The following is a 19390-nucleotide window of genomic DNA, read 5'->3' on the forward strand; positions in this document are numbered from 1 at the left end:
TAAATAAAATAATTCCAATGAAATAATTCATTTCTATCTTTTTTAGTTCTGAGCAAACTAACCAAAAAATATTTAGCAGTAAGTGCTACACCCGTTTCATCTAAACGAAATCGATTAAATATATGGAGAATATTTACAATCATTGCAACTTTTAAGTTCGCTATCCAATGAAGAATGAAATGTTAAGTAAAACATTCTCTAGTTTATGTTTAATATTCTGTACATATTTATGTTTATTGTACATTTAAAACATTCCATTTAAACAAACGGTGCAATTTTGCTCCTTTTTTATGACATGGTTTCTTTTTTTAGTATTTTTATAATAAATAATAATAAATATAATAATAATTTTCATACTACATTATTAAATTCTCAAATATGACCTGAGACGCGAATTCGCATCTTTCATACTTCATACAGTATCTTATAAAAATTTTTATACTGTTAAATAAAACAGTAAAAAAAGCAGTGGATGCTATAAACAAAAAGTAATGAAAGTGTTTTTACATTACATGCTTAAATAATACAAAATCCTTATCTATATATTACATATAACATTGATTGCTTTAAATCTTTTTCAATTGCTCCAAAAACTTCAGAGAAATCAGGCTATATGCTTGTCAGAGGCAATGGCAACCAGGAAATTTATTCCATCAACCTGTTTCAACAAAAAAGGTTTTAACAACATATAATTGTATAGATGAAGTCATAAAAATACAATTTAAATGTACCTTAGATTTTTTGTAAATTCATTATCTTTTTCTTCTTCGCCATCTTCTCGCAACCAAGAATGCATGTTTCCACTAAAATAATCATACAACAATGATAGATTATGACTTACATAATTTTAAATGATTATCATTATAATGACAAACTTACATTTACATATTTAGCTTTGCTTAAATATTGATGTTTGTTACATTTATATTTATTGCTGCATAGAATTTTATTCTTGTTGTAATTGCACCGTTGTATCTGACACTACAGTGATGCACATGTACCTTTTAATATTCCTGGAGACTCTTCTTATCTGACTTGAAAACTAATCAACTTTTTGTACACTGAAAATAAAAATTATGTTGTTACTTAGAATTAATGATATAAAGAATATCGTTTTTAATGTAAGAGCTAATGAATGCTTATCAAGAGATTTTATGCACAACTGTTAAATGGTGATAGATTTGAATCTTTTTCCATAATATTAGGATTCAAATTTTCCTTACTTTGTATTTTATCTGGAAACTGGAAAGTATACAAAACAAATTATAATTCAAATCTAGAGCTTCCTAAATATAAAATAAAAAAACAAAATTGATTATTGTTTAATTAAAACATCAGAAACAACAGTCTTAATTCATTATTATCAGACTTTTATTGACAGCTTACTTTGCTTTCATTTTATCTATCCTATTTCACACTGATATCTTTTGCCTTAATTTCACTATTTTCTTTTCTAATCCTATACTCTTTTACAGCCATAGATAAGTTTAGAAACTCGAAGAGATAACTCTAAGCTATTGGTTGTTATAAATGAATAAAATTTAAAAAATTATAATTTTTATATTTAATTAAACTTCTTACTTTAGCATAAAATTATTATTTTACATTCTTTAGATCTTGCAACATTTTTCTTTTCCGTCTAAAGTGTTTTTATCTGCTGCTCTATGCTTGCATTTCTTTGGACAAGATCATTTCAGAGATAGTTGGAAAATTTTTGTATATGATATTCCTTAATGATAATAAATTTATTGATATTTTGGACTTCGTTGTACCCTTTAACTCAAAGCAAAATGAACTCTGACTGTTCTTCATAAACACCTCATCAACAATATTTTGAACTCCGTCATTACTTTTAGCTTAAAGCGATTTAAGTTCTTCTTGCTTTCCATAAGAGTCATCTAAATTATGCAGACAGCATATAACTTGTGAATATTCAATCACTTCTGATTTATTTCCTATTCTACATGCTCTCTAAATGTACATCTCAATGTGTTTTATGTCTCATTTACATTAGGATTTAAAGGTATCTAAAATAAGATGTAAATAATTTGAAACACTAATATGAATTATAAGATATTATAAATTTTATGTTAACAATAATTTGCTCCACTGATACAAACGATCATCAGTATTTTAGCATTGCCATGAAAAGAATCTTTTATAACAACTTGATCAGATCAATTGTCTTATATGGTACATGGTTATGTGTGGTCCTACTTTCACCTAGTTTAGGTATGACAATTCCTAAAGCTAATAAGTTTTGGTTGTTGCTGCCACTTTCCTTAAGTATATTTGCAAATAAACATGCTCTCTTATCATTTTTTGGGCCAAGTTTAGGAAATGGAGTGTTTTATATTGGTTTATGCAGAGAGTGAATATTTAATAATCCCTGCTTTTCTATGTATTAATTGCAATACCGTCTGTTTTACTACTCTCAGTTTGTAATCTAATATGGTTACATTGTACCGTGCAAAAAAGAAAACAATATATAATAGTATGTATAGTTATATTATGTTACTTGTTAAAATAGTTCATATTTACTTCATATTTCCAGGTTCAGAAGTTTAGGCCATGCATTGACAGGCCAGTCAAGACCATGACCATGGACAAGGCTCCTTCATTAGTATAAGCCATAAACTTAAGTGTTCAAGTTCAAAGCAGTAAACAGTAAGTACAAAATCAACATGTTTATATAAACCATTACAGAAATAATTTTTAATCCACATTTGGAACTTCTTTAAAAAGTGTTCTCATGGAACAGATATTTTAGGATATGTATAATAAAAGTTCCATGAAAATAAGTTTTTTAGAACGTGTACTAAAAAAGATTCTATAAGATAAATCAAAGTACAAAAACTATTAGCTATATATTTAAAAATCATCAAAATTGGTGAGAGCATAGTTAATTACAAGTCCGCCTTTTCTCATTATGTACGTGCCACAACAAAGTAATTAAACAGATTTACCAAAGTTAATAAATGTTTTTAAAAAATCATATTTTTAAAAGATAAACATCTCATAACAGATGGACCAAGTATCAGTGGTTATACACATATGATCTCTTACAAAAAAAGAAAAGACTGCATAACTTATGTAATTATTACATAAGATAGTAATCAGTTTTATTTGCCAGTCTTGGCTATGCAGAAACAAATGGATAAGAAAATCGAAGTCAAACTGCATTAGGCACAATTAGCCTATAATGGGTGATCAAGTGCTGTTGGCACGAGAAAGACAAAATAGAGAGTGAGATATGAGAATTTGAAAAAAGAAGAATAAAGGAATGAGAAAAAGAAAAAGGGACCAAAAAGCCAAAGAAACATTTTCCATTGGGCAATATAGGCCAATTAACATCTTTACAATAAGAGAAAACTTAAACCATAAAATCCATATAATGAATATAGACTATAATAGACAGGAAGATATATATAGATCAATATATTTGACATAATAGGTTCAAAAGAAAACTACTTAACAAAACTGGGTTCAACCTATTATTAAAATTGGAGAAGATATAAAGATGTTCAATTTCCTGGACTTGTGATCAAAGAAGTTAAAAACACAGACGAAGTATTAAAATTTCTGAAGCAAGAATTTTCTAAACATGTAACAGATGCTATTGCAATTAATGCATAAAGAAGTAGATGTTATGCAATATTTACTCTGTGCATAAGCCAAAGTAAAAACCTTCATTTGCTAAACTAAACTGAAGCAGAAAATAATCAGAAATGCATCTGCATCAGAAAATATACTTACAGGAGGAGAAAGTATAGCTTGCTGAGCTTTGAGAAATGTCATATCTAAACTAAGTGAACATAGTAACCCACATAACCATGTATCATATAAGACAAGTTCATTGACCAATTCTTATAAAATTCCTTTGGTGGGAATGCTATAACACTGATGATTATTTTTCTTAATTGTTTGAGTCCCAGCGGTCATTGAAAAATCCTGAACAGCACGATAGCGCTTGTCTTAATCCATTGCGAAGAAAATCAAGCAACGCAATAGTGCTCGTCATATATTTTACTTAATATAGATGTATTTCATAATTATATATGCGTACTATTAATTTATAAATATTTCAAGTATTGTTCAATAAAAATTATTGAGAAGATAACAATGAAATACAAAATACCATCAGCCGTTCGTAGCGTTCAAATGTACTGGAACTCATCGACACAAAATCTAAACAGCGCGAGTGCGCTGCTTGAGACTCAGGCAGTTAATAAGGCAGCAGGTTATTATTATCATAAAATTTATAATATTTATATTTCATAATAGTGCCTGAAATTATTTGCATCTTATTTGAAATACTAGATTATAACACAAATGAAACATTAAACATATTAAGATATATAATTAGGATAAAAAAGATAAGTCATTAGCGAGTGAATATTCACAAGTTATACATTCCCTGCATGCATTAGATAACTCTCAAAGCAAGCAAGAATTACAAACTTCAGTTGAAATTAAATGTAACAACAAAATTCAAAATGTTCTAATTGAAATATCCTCTCCTTTCGGGAGATAATCTTCATGAAAAGACTGAAAGAGTCAATGAAGACCAAAATATCGATAAAGTGTTTGCTATTAACGAAGGTCATACACAACCATTTTCAAAATATTACATTGTCCGAAAAGTTTCTTTTGTTTTATGAGGAAATAATAATTGTTCTATATTATTTTGTCGAATTACGTACAATCCATTTTGTTATGTTGAGATAAACATCGCGACATTTCACAGATTTGGTTTTACGTTTATATGAAGGTGCACTATTGTAAAAAACACGTTTGCGAAAGAAAAACACTTTTCGGATAACCTAATATCTGCAGAATTTATCTCATCCAAATAAATTCAAAATATTAACAGTAAATAAGACCACTTCAGACGAAGAAGGACGAAAGATTACAAAAGAATTAGCTTTCTTTTCTAGAAAGTTCTGTCATAATATAGGTAAAACTGGAAATAACTAACCTCCGCGATTTCAATGATTAATGGATACATTATGGAAGTATTATATTCTGAACAACTTTTTTCCTATACTGGACTAATATAGGGCTGGACAGGCTTAGTTTCTGAGATACTCATGAAAAATAACCGGTGCAACTACAGTGAATTCAGTCTGTAGTTGTGCGTTTGTGGTAACATATACATCGGTATTGGTTGCCAGACGTCTTACGGCGGACGGATAAAATGACTCCTAAACAAACCTAATTCTTATCTTTTGTTTATGGTTTACATAGGTTTCAGATAGAGGCCAATTTTTCCGGTTAGCGCATAAAGCAAGTCGTAAGCCAAACCTAGTTTTTATCTTTTGTCTGTGGTTTATATAGGTATTATTATATTATTATATAGGTAATTTCTTCTGGCTGCCATGTCATAAGCCGTCATATCTCAGAAACTAAACGAGTCCAGCCCTTATATATACAGTAAAACATTGTTCGTAATGTCGAGTTTACAACATAAATTATAACAAATTATTTGTTTAAGAAAATATTTGTGCTTGTGGAATTTTTATGGAAAGAAACGTTGCCTTTAGGAACTTCTTTAAAAAGTGTTCTCATGGAACAGATATTTTACAAACTGAATAACAAAAGTTCCATATAAACAAGTTATATTAGAACGTATATTAAAACATGTTCCACCATTTAAAAATAAAACACCAAACTATTAAATACTAGTTTTATTTAACAATATAATATATTATTGATATGTTTATTGAATGAAAGGTATGAAAATCATAACACGAGTAATTAATAGCTTCAAAAAAAGTATTAAGGAGAAAAGAGAACTTGTCAAGAATAATACTTAAATAACATTTTATTATGATTTGAATAAACTGAAAAATACATAGCAACTCTATAATATAATATATAGATAATACATATATATATGTCGGGTTGGCGTTAGGGGCGTATAATGAATCTTCACCAGTGTTGTTCATGGTTGTCGCACAGATATTTATTACACAAGTATGGCTGATACAAGATTGACGATCGGACGCGGTAACTGGACGCTAATGACAATGGCCCTAGGTTCGATATAGCGAATCCACGGTCAACGGGATAACGAATATACTTTGCTTCAAAGTCTAAGTCGGACTCAACTTACTACTCGTGATACTAGGAACGCTTGATTGACTCTTAGCTAATCAGATTGCCAGAAAAGAATGACTTTCCGCTGCGACGACGCTGCAGAGGAAAACTATGATGGGGTGTGCCTAAGGGCACGAGATCATCGGATTCGTCAAAGAAAGCCTCCACTCGGAGGGTGAGGGAAATAGACGCTGCTGTTAATTGGTCAATTTCTATGTTGGCGGTTAGAAAAGGATGCTAGCCGCCCTAGAGAGAGAGTTCCTAGCAGGCAACGTCGTACGTGACCAAATCAGGCTTTCCCATAACTTCCCGCAATAGGTGACAGATTTACAGGCTGATAGAATAAAGACTGTTTGTCAATCTGAAGGACTTTAGTTAACTAAGTCCTAAGATTTGTAACGGTTCCTCAGGTTATCTGAACATAAACTGTAAACGATGCATCGGCATCTGGCGATCATCTGGCCCAAAGAATGGGGTCTGTGTGTGGCGAGCTGCGGGGCTGTTGGAATGTCTTATTGTCAAGTGTCTGTACTGCCAATTCTTTAAAGGAAAGCTATGTTACTTTATATCTCTGTTAGGTGGAATGTTCATCCCGTGACCGTGGCTACGCTCGGCGACCGGTTGTCGCCTCGAGCCTAAACTCATTGTCTCAAGTTTCGAATGACTGTGTCTGGGTTATTTCGTAGATGCTACAGTATTGAGGCTTTTCCAAATAATTCCAACGGGGGGGGGGGGGGGCGGTGTCCTTTCATCTCCGACATATAAATACATAAATATCATGTATATGTTCAATAATGTTCTGATCTTCTTAATTGTTGATTTCAAAGAGAAACACGAAGCTTTAAACTGTGTATTATCTACGAGAATATTACAAATAAATAACATATTCAAAATATCAATTTAACCGCAATAATTATTTAATATTGTTGTAATACCATCAAAAAAATAGTGTTACTATTTATTTATAATATTCTCATAGGTAATTCATAGTTCGAAGCTATTTTGTGTGTTTCTTTGAGATCAACAGTTAGGAAGGTCAGGACGTTATTGAACATATACATGATATTTATGTATTTATATTTGTGTTCCATGCAACTGGAGCAGGCTGTATCTGTTAAATGGTTAGGGATAGAAGAAGATGTCATAAGTGAAAGTTAAATAGTATCAGGGGATGCATAATATGCTACTAATTTTATGCACTTTTGGGCATCGGTACATTGGAAAAAGCAACTGCCCTTTTTTTTAAAAATGGGAATCTATATTTTTAACTGCACCAATCGATGCAGTTTCTTGTGCTCTACATAAGAGTACTAACATACCTGTTACGTCGCATGAGATGGTCTGTGCGACGTCCTTCATGGTCTGGCCGCCAAGGCCTACACATCGTTACACTAACCCGCAATAAACCTAAGGAACCACCATAAACCGAATCTTTTTAGCTTAATTTCTATTCATATAAGTATTTTCGGTTTATAGATAGTCCTTAAAACAGTCCTTATCTTATAAGAGAATTGATCTATCCGATCAGATGTCATCCTATAATAGTTGTTTGTGCAGAACCATAAAATGGTATAAAAAAATTGTAATGGAATTAGTATGTGGGACTTGCCTCGTAAATGTGTGCTATGTACATAGAAAATGGGGTACTAAAAGTATAAAAATTTTAAAATTTCGCGAAGAAATTATTTATCACCTTTTAAATATAGTGAATCCCCGCAGAGAAGAAATACTAAGTGAAAATGGAGTACTGCCCAAAAAACGATCACATTTTCTGCAGTCGTACCAAGGACCCGCGAGCAAAACGAAACGACGGTGTAAAGAAAGTTCTTCTAGAATAAAAGAGTAGAGAAATAAAAGAGAGTGAAGAATAAAAGAATAGAAAGTATGCCACGAAAAGAACCAAAAAAGTAACAACATATTATGATCGTTGTAAGAGCCAGCCGGCACTCTGCCTAACTTGTTTTAAAAAATTGCATGAAGAAAGGAAATAATTATGTTAAGTTTATAATATTGAATTGTTATGTTTTTACTATTGTATGTCTGCTTATAATGATAAAATAAATATAAACCTATTTTATACAACCTATTTTGTGAAATACATGTGTGACCCACCGCCGCCCCTCGGAACAGTCACGCCTGACCCACCGGTGGGTCGCGCCGGCGTCAACGTGTTAAGGAACATATGTTAGTAATCAAGCTAAAAAGTTAAGGTTTATGGTGAGTCCTTAGGTTTATAGAAGATCGGACTAACGGTACGTGGGCCGTTGGCTGCCAGGCAACAAGGGATGGCGTGCTGATTATTTCACGCGACATAACAAGAGCAGTTGCTTTTTCCAATGTACCGATGCACGAAAATGCATAAAATTAGTTGCATATTATGCATCGCCTGATACTATTTCACGTTCATTTATGACATCTTCTTCTGTCCCTAACCATTTAGAAGATACAGCCTGTTCCAGTGAGTCACGCTGTATATGTATATTATATTATATCTATATATTATATTACAAAATTGCTATGTATTTCAATCTATTCAAATCATAAAAAGGTTTTATTGATTTAAGTATTATTCTTGAAAAGTTCCCTTTCCTCCTTGTTTAATATTGTTGTAGTATTTTTCATTGGATGGTATTACGACAATATGAAATAATTATTGCAATTAAATTGATATCCTGAACATGTTATTTATTTTCATTATTCATGTAGATAATTTACGGTTCAAAACTAGTTTGTTTTTCTCTGTGAAATCAACGAATAAGAAGGTCAGGATGTTATTGAATATTATTATGCTTAACAAAAAAAATTAAATAGTATTATAATACGTAGATGTATGTTTATGTATTCTATTTATTAAATGTCTTTTATTAAAGAAACATATGAATAATACAATATTATATTATTAAATAACACCAATGTCTAATAGTTTAGTATTTTTATTTATCTTATAGAACCTTTTCTAATACGAAATATAATATAATAATATTAAAATATCTGTTTTACAATATGTGTTTCATAAGAACGCTTTTCAAAGAAGTTCTAAGTGTGGATAAAAAATTATTTTTATAATGGTTACAGGAAAAGTCGAATTTCGTACTCACTTTGTATTGCTTCGAACTTAATACTTTAGCTTCAGACTGATACTACTAGATGGGTCTTGTCCACGGTCATATATAAAGGTCTGAAAACTCTGGTGGTGGGGATAAGACTCTTAAATATCGAGAGTTGTGCTTTGCAAATCGGCTACTGTCACGTAATAAATGACGAGGTGTTATAAAAAGACGAATAAGCAATAGCCCATTCTTATGCTTTATTAACTGCAGAATATAGACTGACTTACTGACTAAAGGACTGGGGTTTTTATCTCTTCATTATGATTCACATATCTTATGGCTGGGAGTCCTGCTATTGTCTTTTCTCATCGCTATCGCATGACTAGGTGTTATCGACATATCCGATGTCGACAGATGCCTCGCTTTTGGGTGGCGTTACACTCCCCCCTTCGTAGAGTGAACTTAGTCCTCTAAGTTCTTGTGTTTCTTTAGAATCGATGGATGAAATTTGGCCTTGGGCGGTGTTGATAATTCAAAACTTACTCTTGATTCTTTTTCTGTTCCAGGTATCGGTGTGTAAATGTTTATAGGGGCGGAAGGTATTGCAGTACTAACGTTAGATGTGTTACTAACGGTGTTTTTCTTAATTTTACAGTAGAATATGTGAATACATAATATTGACAGTCCTATCTTATTAAGCAGATACAAGCATATGAGTCCAATGGATATATATCCTATTATCTGCAACGTAATGAGACCCCAAGTTCTAATTTGTGTCATTCTGTGCGAAAAAATTAATTGATTGACTCTATCTTCTATTTGATTCAAGGTATCAGTATAACCGTTTAGGAGTCTTTCCTAAGGTGTCAAGCATTGAGGATAAAATCTACGTTATTAGTTATACTTATAGTTTTGGTCTTAATATCGTAAGAGACGCTCTTGGGATTGCCACTGATTCTCATATGGTTGTCTCCGTACAATATATCTACAGTTATTTTAGTTTTCAACAGAGAGGGTTGCTTCAGTTTAACAATTTGATGTCCTTCTTTAGAGAATATATTTAGTTCTATTGGTTTTTCTGGTATAGCTATGTAGTGATTTTCGTTTTTGAGTGGTATAAAAGTTATTTCTACGATCTTATAGACTGTGAATTTACAAAATCTCATGGTATTGTCTACACTAATTATTTCGGATGCGCAATCGTGTTTTGAACGTCTATCATGTATGGGTTGAGTTTGTTTGCAAATATACAATTCGTGTTTGATTCGACGTTGCTTGTCCAAATACATCTGGTCTACATTCATATAAGTTAATCCTGAGGTGAGAAATATCGGATGTTCGACTAATGGGGCAAGAAATGCTCCATTCTTTTGAGTCGGTATGGGGTATACCTGTCCTATTTCCCATTCTGAGTCAATTATTGTTGGAATTGAAATTTTAAAGATCTTTTCGCTTTGGACAAACAGTGTGAGTGTAGAGACGTCTAAAATGTTTTGGAAATTATTTTCTTCTGGTGAAAATCCTTTATCCATGATGTGATTTCCTAAAGGTTTAGCTTATTGTTCTAAGAAAGTGTGATGATTTATGATCTGGGGGCTAATAATTCCTTGTTTCCCTAGTAAAATTAAATTGAATATTTCGAGTTAAAAGTGTAGATCTGACAAAGCGCTTTCTATAGAAATCTTGACTACTAGAAGTTCTCGCTTATTTACTCGATTTATTTCATTTTGTATATCCGCATTTACCTTTTCAAATTGTTTTAGGCTGTCGGTGTTTAAGACCGCGGCGGATATGAACACGGCCCTAGGAGGCAAGATGAGAGCGCTATCAATGCGCGACAAGACCTCCGTGGAGATCAGGGATATAGACCCGCTCGTAAGCAAGGAAGAACTAGCCAGGGAGCTAGTAAACCAATTAAACGTAAACGATATCACCGAGGTTGAAGTGAAAACCCTAAGAATGGCGCCGTGGGGTACTCAATCGGTAATAGTAACGATGCCGAAGGCCTATCTGGTCAAAGAGGGGGCGAGCCGGAAGATCAGAACCGGCTTGACGATAGCTTCGATAAAGGCACTACCCAATGTGGTAAAGTGCTTCAGATGCCACACGTTCGGGCATATCGCAATCAAATGCACGGCGATAAGCCCTGGAAAGGAGATTTGCAGGAAGTGTGGAGTCAAAGACCACACGATAGCTGCCTGCGTCAACGCACCATGCTGCTCCATCTGCAGCAAGGAGAAAGGAGTGAATTTGACCACGTAACCGGGTCCCTAGCTTGCCCAGAATATAGAAGGCTGTTGAGAACGAAAAAATGAAGATATTACAGATAAACCTCAACAGATGCAAGCTGGCGCAGGACTTGATGCACCAATGCGCGATCGAACTCAGACCGGATATAATAATAATATCCGAGCCGAACAGGCAGCTACCTCACTGGTTTAATGACACCAAAAGGAGACGCCTCGATATGGGTCACCCTCCTCAATGGCGAACTTCCTGATGAAACAACAGAGGCAAAGGCGACGGGATAGTGGGCGTCCGCGTCGGCGACGTCTTCTGCTTCAGCGGATACTGCTCGCCCAACATAAATAAACAAGAATAAAGAAGAAGATACAACGGGGCATGAAGGGACAACCCTGATGACTGCCGACAGGTATTACCGGGGCTGTCTGTCCTCAAAGCAGAGGAAGAGGGAGGAGGGGTTTTTAGTGGGTATGGCAACAACATCCGCCCGAGTCCCACATAACCCAGTGATGCGGGTCACTGGGCATGCGTAACAGCATTTTCCCCTCCTCACGCAAAAAAAAAAAAAAAAAAAAAAAAAAAAAAAAAAGTATCGGAGAACCGGGTACGCCTGTTCCTTATCGTAATACTCCAAGTAGATTGGAGTTATAATTGTTCAGATTTTCAATGAAATGTAAATATAAGACTACGTGGTGTATCATCAACTTGTGATGACTGGCAAGAAGGAGTACATGCAATGCGTTACTGCCGTTGATGGCCACTGGCTAGCCGAATTGGATCCTACGCTTTTTAGCGTGAAGGAAACTGGACGAAGCGGACGAGCAAAAAGACGTACAAGACATTCACATGAAATGGAAGGGCAGATGAAAGAAGCGGAAGAAGAAATGAAAGCTAGGGCCCGAGAACAACTTGAAGGTGAACAAGCTTCTATCAGGAAGTAAGTTTCTTGTGTTTCAAATTTATAATACATACAGTATGTCATAAAAGTATTTGAATTACCGTAGAAAGCTTAATATAAGTTTTTTATAATATTTATCTGATATTTTGTATCGTTAATTTTTATGATATTCTTTTATATTGTTTACAGGAAGGAAATATTGACGCCAGGTATCGGAGAACCGGGTACACCTGTCCTTTTTTAATATATGTATCATCACAAGAAGCCTAATTTCTCTGCCGGTACCAGCAACTGCAGCAAGTAGCTTTGATAAATATTTATTTTCCATTTCTATTAAATTTATCAAGCTGATATCCTCAACAGGTTTGTATACTAGCCGAGGAGGACCTTCCATAAAATATTCTAATGTAGAATCTTTTTTCCATGTTTGCTTAGCTAAATTCTCAAAAAAACTATCCATATTTTCGTAAATGTATCGAATCTGCAGCTTTGTGTATGGTCTCGTCCTTTTTCGAATTGCATGCTGATGATTCTGTTATTATTATTATTATTATTTCGTACATTTGCTAACGTTAATCGAAATATGTTAGAATACTGATTTCAAATAAATGACATGTAAAATGTATTTTTCAAATTTGTAACATATCTTTTGATAATTCACATATGTTTTATTACCATCCTATACTTTTCCAGCATCACTTTCAAGCAGTACTTTCTTTAATTACCTTTAACTACTATTATGATACCATCATTTCTTACATATTTGCAAAAAACAAATTTGGAAAGTGGATATCATGAAAGGTTGATAGCTGATAGTACTGCACTATACAGACTATACTGTACCGTCTGACCAACGAGTTGAGTCACAAGTAAATAAAACCACGCGATCAAAGACTGGGGGAAATAGGGTTGCATTTATGTATTGACGTATTGTGTGAATTTTCCAAAATTTTGGAGAACTTCGCGAGGTTGCAGCAGGTAAAGCGCTTCAGCACTCTGCTCGCATTTTAACTTCAAACAATTCAAAAAGCTAACTCGACGTTTAAATGAAGAAATACACACGGAGAAAAATTAACGTGAACAATAATCTATATTTAAGACTGAATTACAATAGATTGAATTTTTTAATCTTTAACAAAAATTTACGCTTTAATGAAATTTACTTAGATTCTGTGCTCAGCGTGACGGTTCAAACCATTTTACGATTCAACGATTTTAGCTTCTTGGGTTACAGAGTAATCTATTTATCTACTCGAATTTTACATGACAATCTACGATTTGTTTATTATCCAATAACATAAGTTGCCATTAATCAATCCTGATAAACATTAATTTGATTGGAGTTCATAATATTAGAAAGCGATCGATTTATGCCTTGACAATGTTTCTTCCTATGGTAACGAAAGTAAATACGAAATTTGAAAGTGATCGCAATTATTATTGATTAATAATTTTGATATTCAATCAATAAATTGGTAAATAAACTTTTGTTCGTTGCCACGCTGTTGTGCAGTTAAATTCGGCGCGCTAGGTTTTACCCTATTATTGTACAAGATATTCACGCCCGAAGAAGCTGCAGGTCTACACCCGTTTATAATATATATTAGTGCATTTACAGTTTTGAAATATAAAATAGAAAATTATCTTGCCGAAAATTCATTTCACAAGTAAAATTTTTATTTACACGAATAAAAATTATAATAGATGAGATGTTCATAATGTATTCAGATGAATATGTAATAACTAGTAATAATAATTTCTAAGGAATTTAATGAATCGCTATTAATGGATGTCATTGACTGTATTTTTTCTTTTACCATAGTTCCATTCATAAATTATGAAACTAATTTAGTTTTTGGTTAGGTAGTTAGTCAGTTGTAAGAGGGCGTCTAAAACTTCGTGTTTACAAGAGGGCGTCTAAAACTTCGTGTTTACAAGATGGCGTCTAGAACGTAGCGTCTGTAATATGGTGTTTAAAGGATAGCGTCTAAAACGTAGTGTTTAAAACGTAATTTTATACTATAGTGTTGCATTATACATATTTGCTAAAAAATAAGTACTTTGTGCGCTATTAAACGTATAAAACTTGAGTGACGAATATTACTCGGTGTAAAATGATGGATACAGTAAATGAGTCGAGTTTGTATAGATTAGAAGGGATTGCGAAAAATCAAGCAGGAGGTTTGATTATTCGGAAGAAACCCTCTGATCATACATTTAAAAAACCTCAGGTATCTGTCTTGGGTCTTGACAAACTTGCAAAACGAAAAAGGCAAGAAAATTTACAGGAGGTTAACTCACTGAAATCTGAATCAAGTTCACCAAAATCAGAGATTAAGAAAAGAAAATACAGATCTTATGCTGAAGAAACTCCAACTCATACTGGTGGGGCGAATACTGAGGCACAACAAAGATTAGAAGCACGATTAAAGCATCAAAGATTGAGTGCACAGGACAAAAATCATAGAGACAATTATAAGGACAAAGATCGGAATAGAGATAGGGATGGGAATAAGGATCGATATAGAGATTGGGATAGAGAAAGAAGTAGAAGCAGAGACAGTGTTAGAGATAGTAGTAGACAAACACCCTTAAGGTTTAAAGATAAACCTCAAACTCCAATATTTAATACAAAGGATTCAAGATCTAAAAGTAATTGGGATGATGACGAAGATGAAGAACCGAGAAAACCCAGTTGGGATCATCCGTGGGAAGAAGAGCAACAAAGACTGGATAGAGAATGGTATGCCTTGGATGATGGAGAAAATCATGCTTTTGCTGACGTTTCTGAAGAATACCAGTAAAAAGGAAATGGAATTGGAAGCAAAAAGACAGAAGCTTCTTTCCTCACAACAGCGACAGGTAAATAAAGATAACGAATTGTGGGAACGTAACAGAATGTTAACATCTGGTGTCATAAGTTCCTTGGATCATGATGATGATCCTGACGATGAAGGAGAAACCAGAGTACATCTATTGGTCCGTAATGTTGTTCCACCATTTCTGGATGGTCGAATTGTATTCACTAAACAATCAGAGCCTGTTGTACCTGTACGTGACCCTACTTCTGATATGGCAGTTGTAGCAAGAAAAGGGTCGGCCTTGGTAAGAGCATATCGCGAAGAAAAAGAGCGGAAAAGGGCGCAGAAAAAGGATTGGGAACTAGCTGGAACTCATATCGGTAATATCATGGGTGTACGTGATAGACAAAAAGAGGATAAGGAAGATCCAGGTCAAGAAACTGACTTCAAAGCTGGACAAAAATATGCGCTTCATATACGGGATGAAGTTAATGGAAAAGCTAAATACAGGTCCATTCAACACCAGAGGAGGAGTCTTCCAGTATTTGCTGTACGACAAGAATTACTAAATGTAATTAGAGAAAACAGCGTAGTAGTTATTGTTGGAGAAACTGGCAGTGGAAAAACAACACAACTGACTCAATATCTACACGAAGACGGTTATAGTCGCTATGGCATAATTGGATGTACACAACCAAGAAGAGTAGCAGCTATGTCTGTAGCAAAAAGAGTTTCTGATGAAATGGCTACTGCTTTAGGAGACAAAGTCGGTTATGCTATTCGTTTTGAGGATTGCACTTCAAAAGATACCGTTATTAAATATATGACCGATGGTATCTTATTAAGAGAAAGCTTAAGGGAAGAAGATTTGGATCAATATAGTGTAATTATCATGGATGAAGCTCACGAAAGATCTTTATCTACTGATATTTTATTTGGTTTGCTGAGAAAGGTTGTAGCCAGACGACATGATCTGAAATTGATCGTAACATCCGCTACAATGGACTCTAGCAAATTTTCAACATTTTTTGGAAATGCTGCGACATTCCAAATTCCAGGTCGCACATTTCCAGTTGAAGTACTACACGCAAAGAATCCAATCGAAGACTATGTTGATGCTGCTGTCAAACAAGTGTTACAAATTCATTTGCAACCTCGTTCAGGCGATGTATTGGTCTTTATGCCCGGTCAGGAAGACATTGAAGTTACTTGCGAAGCTTTGAAAGAACATTTAGCAGAGATCGAATCTGCTCCTCCACTTACCATTCTACCTATTTACTCGCAACTGCCCTCGGATTTACAAGCTAAAATTTTCCAACGTTCAGAGGAAGGTTCGCGAAAATGCGTTGTAGCAACAAATATAGCCGAAACTTCATTAACCGTCGACGGAATTGTATTCGTCGTGGACTCTGGCTATTGCAAGTTGAAAATTTATAACCCACGAATTGGTATGGATGCTTTACAGGTATATCCAGTGTCCAGAGCAAATGCTGATCAAAGAGCAGGAAGAGCAGGACGTACTGGTCCTGGTACCTGCTACAGATTGTACACGCGAAGACAATATTTAGACGAACTACTATTGACCGGAGTTCCAGAAATACAGCGTACCAATCTTGCAAACACTGTATTGTTACTGAAGTCTTTAGGTGTTCAAGATATATTGGGTTTTCATTTTATGGATCCTCCACCACAAGAGAATATACTAAATTCTCTCTATCAGTTGTGGATGTTAGGTGCATTGGATCATACAGGACGTTTAACGCCTTTGGGACGACAAATGGCAGAATTCCCCTTAGACCCGCCACAATGTCAGATGCTTATTGTTGCTTCTCAACTCGGTTGCACTGCAGATATACTAATCATAGTTTCTATGCTGTCAGTGCCTTCGATATTCTACCGACCCAAAGGTCGCGAAGAAGATTCTGATTCAGCGCGAGAGGTTTCAAGTACCAGAGTCTGACCACCTAACATATTTAAATGTGTACAATCGGTGGAAGGCGAATGGTTATTCCAATTCTTGGTGTAACGCTCATTTTATTCACGCGAAAGCTATGCGGAAAGTAAGAGAAGTTCGACAACAGCTGGAAGAAATTCTCAAACAACAAAAGATGGAAGTTGTAAGCTGTGGCACGGACTGGGACATTGTACGGAAATGTATTTGTTCGGCATACTTTCACCAAGCAGCTCGTTTGAAAGGTATTGGCGAATACGTGAATTGTCGTACTGGAATGCCATGCCATCTTCATCCGACGTCAGCTTTGTTCCGTATGGGGTTCACGCCAGACTACGTGGTTTATCATCAACTTGTGATGACTGGCAAGCAGTACATACAATGCGCGACTGCCGTTGATGGCCACTGGCTAGCCGAATTGGGCCCTATGCTTTTTAGCGTAAAGGAAACTGGATAAAGCGGACGAGCAAAACGACGTGCAAGACATTTACATGAAACGGAAGGGCAAATGAAAGAAGCGGAAGAAGAAACGAAAGCTAGGGCGCGAGAACAACTTGAACGTGAACAAGTTTCTATCAGGAAGTAAGTTTCTTGTGTTTCAAATTTATAATACATACAGTATCTCATAAAAGTATTTGAATTACCGTAGAAAGCTTAATATAAGTTTTTTATAATATTTATCTGATATTTTGTATCATTAATTTTTATGATATTCTTTTATATTGTTTACAGGAAGGAAATATTGTCGTCAGGTATCGGAGAACCCCAGTCGGAGGTTCGGTGCGCATATCGAGACGGTGTGTAATAGAGCCGACAAGTTAATAGCCCAGTATTTTGAACTGGCTGAGAAGATGACGAGAGCAGTAACTGCCCGTAGAAGAAGATACAACGGGGCATGAAGGGACAACCCTGATGACTGCCGACAGGTATTACCGGGGCTGTCTGTCCTCAAAGCAGAGGAAGAGGGAGGAGGGGTTTTTAGTGGGTATGGCAACAACATCCGCCCGAGTCCCACATAACCCAGTGATGCGGGTCACTGGGCATGCGTAACAGCATTTTCCCCTCCTCACGCAAAAAAAAAAAAAAAAAAAAAAAAAAAAAAAAAAAAAAGTATCGGAGAACCGGGTACGCCTGTTCCTTATCGTAATACTCCAAGTAGATTGGAGTTATAATTGTTCAGATTTTCAATGAAATGTAAATATAAGACTACGTGGTGTATCATCAACTTGTGATGACTGGCAAGAAGGAGTACATGCAATGCGTTACTGCCGTTGATGGCCACTGGCTAGCCGAATTGGATCCTACGCTTTTTAGCGTGAAGGAAACTGGACGAAGCGGACGAGCAAAAAGACGTACAAGACATTCACATGAAATGGAAGGGCAGATGAAAGAAGCGGAAGAAGAAATGAAAGCTAGGGCCCGAGAACAACTTGAAGGTGAACAAGCTTCTATCAGGAAGTAAGTTTCTTGTGTTTCAAATTTATAATACATACAGTATGTCATAAAAGTATTTGAATTACCGTAGAAAGCTTAATATAAGTTTTTTATAATATTTATCTGATATTTTGTATCGTTAATTTTTATGATATTCTTTTATATTGTTTACAGGAAGGAAATATTGACGCCAGGTATCGGAGAACCGGGTACACCTGTCCTTTTTTAATATATGTATCATCACAAGAAGCCTAATTTCTCTGCCGGTACCAGCAACTGCAGCAAGTAGCTTTGATAAATATTTATTTTCCATTTCTATTAAATTTATCAAGCTGATATCCTCAACAGGTTTGTATACTAGCCGAGGAGGACCTTCCATAAAATATTCTAATGTAGAATCTTTTTTCCATGTTTGCTTAGCTAAATTCTCAAAAAAACTATCCATATTTTCGTAAATGTATCGAATCTGCAGCTTTGTATATGGTCTCGTCCTTTTTCGAATTGCATGCTGATGATTCTGTTATTATTATTATTATTATTTCGTACATTTGCTAACGTTAATCGAAATATGTTAGAATACTGATTTCAAATAAATGACATGTAAAATGTATTTTTCAAATTTGTAACATATCTTTTGATAATTCACATATGTTTTATTACCATCCTATACTTTTCCAGCATCACTTTCAAGCAGTACTTTCTTTAATTACCTTTAACTACTATTATGATACCATCATTTCTTACATATTTGCAAAAAACAAATTTGGAAAGTGGATATCATGAAAGGTTGATAGCTGATAGTACTGCACTATACAGACTATACTGTACCGTCTGACCAACGAGTTGAGTCACAAGTAAATAAAACCACGCGATCAAAGACTGGGGGAAATAGGGTTGCATTTATGTATTGACG

At 34.6% G+C, this 19390-nt stretch overlaps 3 protein-coding genes and 1 long non-coding RNA gene across 4 annotated transcripts; all 4 read left to right on the forward strand.

Moving 5' to 3' along the window:
• On the forward strand, window positions 1-2983 carry LOC132908698 (uncharacterized). Its single transcript, XR_009658398.1, has 2 exons — window positions 1-78; window positions 2555-2983. It is a non-coding gene; the product is annotated as an uncharacterized LOC132908698 (long non-coding RNA).
• Window positions 2984-11756: 8773 nt separating this feature from the next.
• On the forward strand, window positions 11757-13068 carry LOC132908602 (pre-mRNA-splicing factor ATP-dependent RNA helicase PRP16-like). The gene is made up of 2 exons (XM_060962724.1): window positions 11757-12330; window positions 12481-13068. The coding sequence occupies exons 1-2, from the start codon at window positions 12104-12106 to the stop codon at window positions 12533-12535; spliced, it is 282 nt and encodes a 93-aa protein (XP_060818707.1). The 5' UTR covers window positions 11757-12103; the 3' UTR covers window positions 12536-13068.
• Window positions 13069-15004: 1936 nt separating this feature from the next.
• Window positions 15005-17773, forward strand: LOC132909402 (pre-mRNA-splicing factor ATP-dependent RNA helicase PRP16-like). The gene is given in 2 exon segments (XM_060964204.1): window positions 15005-17021; window positions 17023-17773. Coding segments are annotated over 2 exon segments (2592 nt in total). The 5' UTR covers window positions 15005-15036; the 3' UTR covers window positions 17630-17773.
• Window positions 17774-17869: 96 nt separating this feature from the next.
• LOC132909403 (pre-mRNA-splicing factor ATP-dependent RNA helicase PRP16-like) lies at window positions 17870-18944 on the forward strand. The gene is made up of 2 exons (XM_060964205.1): window positions 17870-18501; window positions 18652-18944. The coding sequence occupies exons 1-2, from the start codon at window positions 18275-18277 to the stop codon at window positions 18704-18706; spliced, it is 282 nt and encodes a 93-aa protein (XP_060820188.1). The 5' UTR covers window positions 17870-18274; the 3' UTR covers window positions 18707-18944.
• The last annotated feature ends 446 nt before the right edge of the window (window positions 18945-19390 follow it).

The sequence above is a fragment of the Bombus pascuorum genome, chromosome 7 (assembly GCF_905332965.1).
Source record: "Bombus pascuorum chromosome 7, iyBomPasc1.1, whole genome shotgun sequence".
Classification (NCBI taxonomy): domain Eukaryota; kingdom Metazoa; phylum Arthropoda; class Insecta; order Hymenoptera; family Apidae; genus Bombus; species Bombus pascuorum.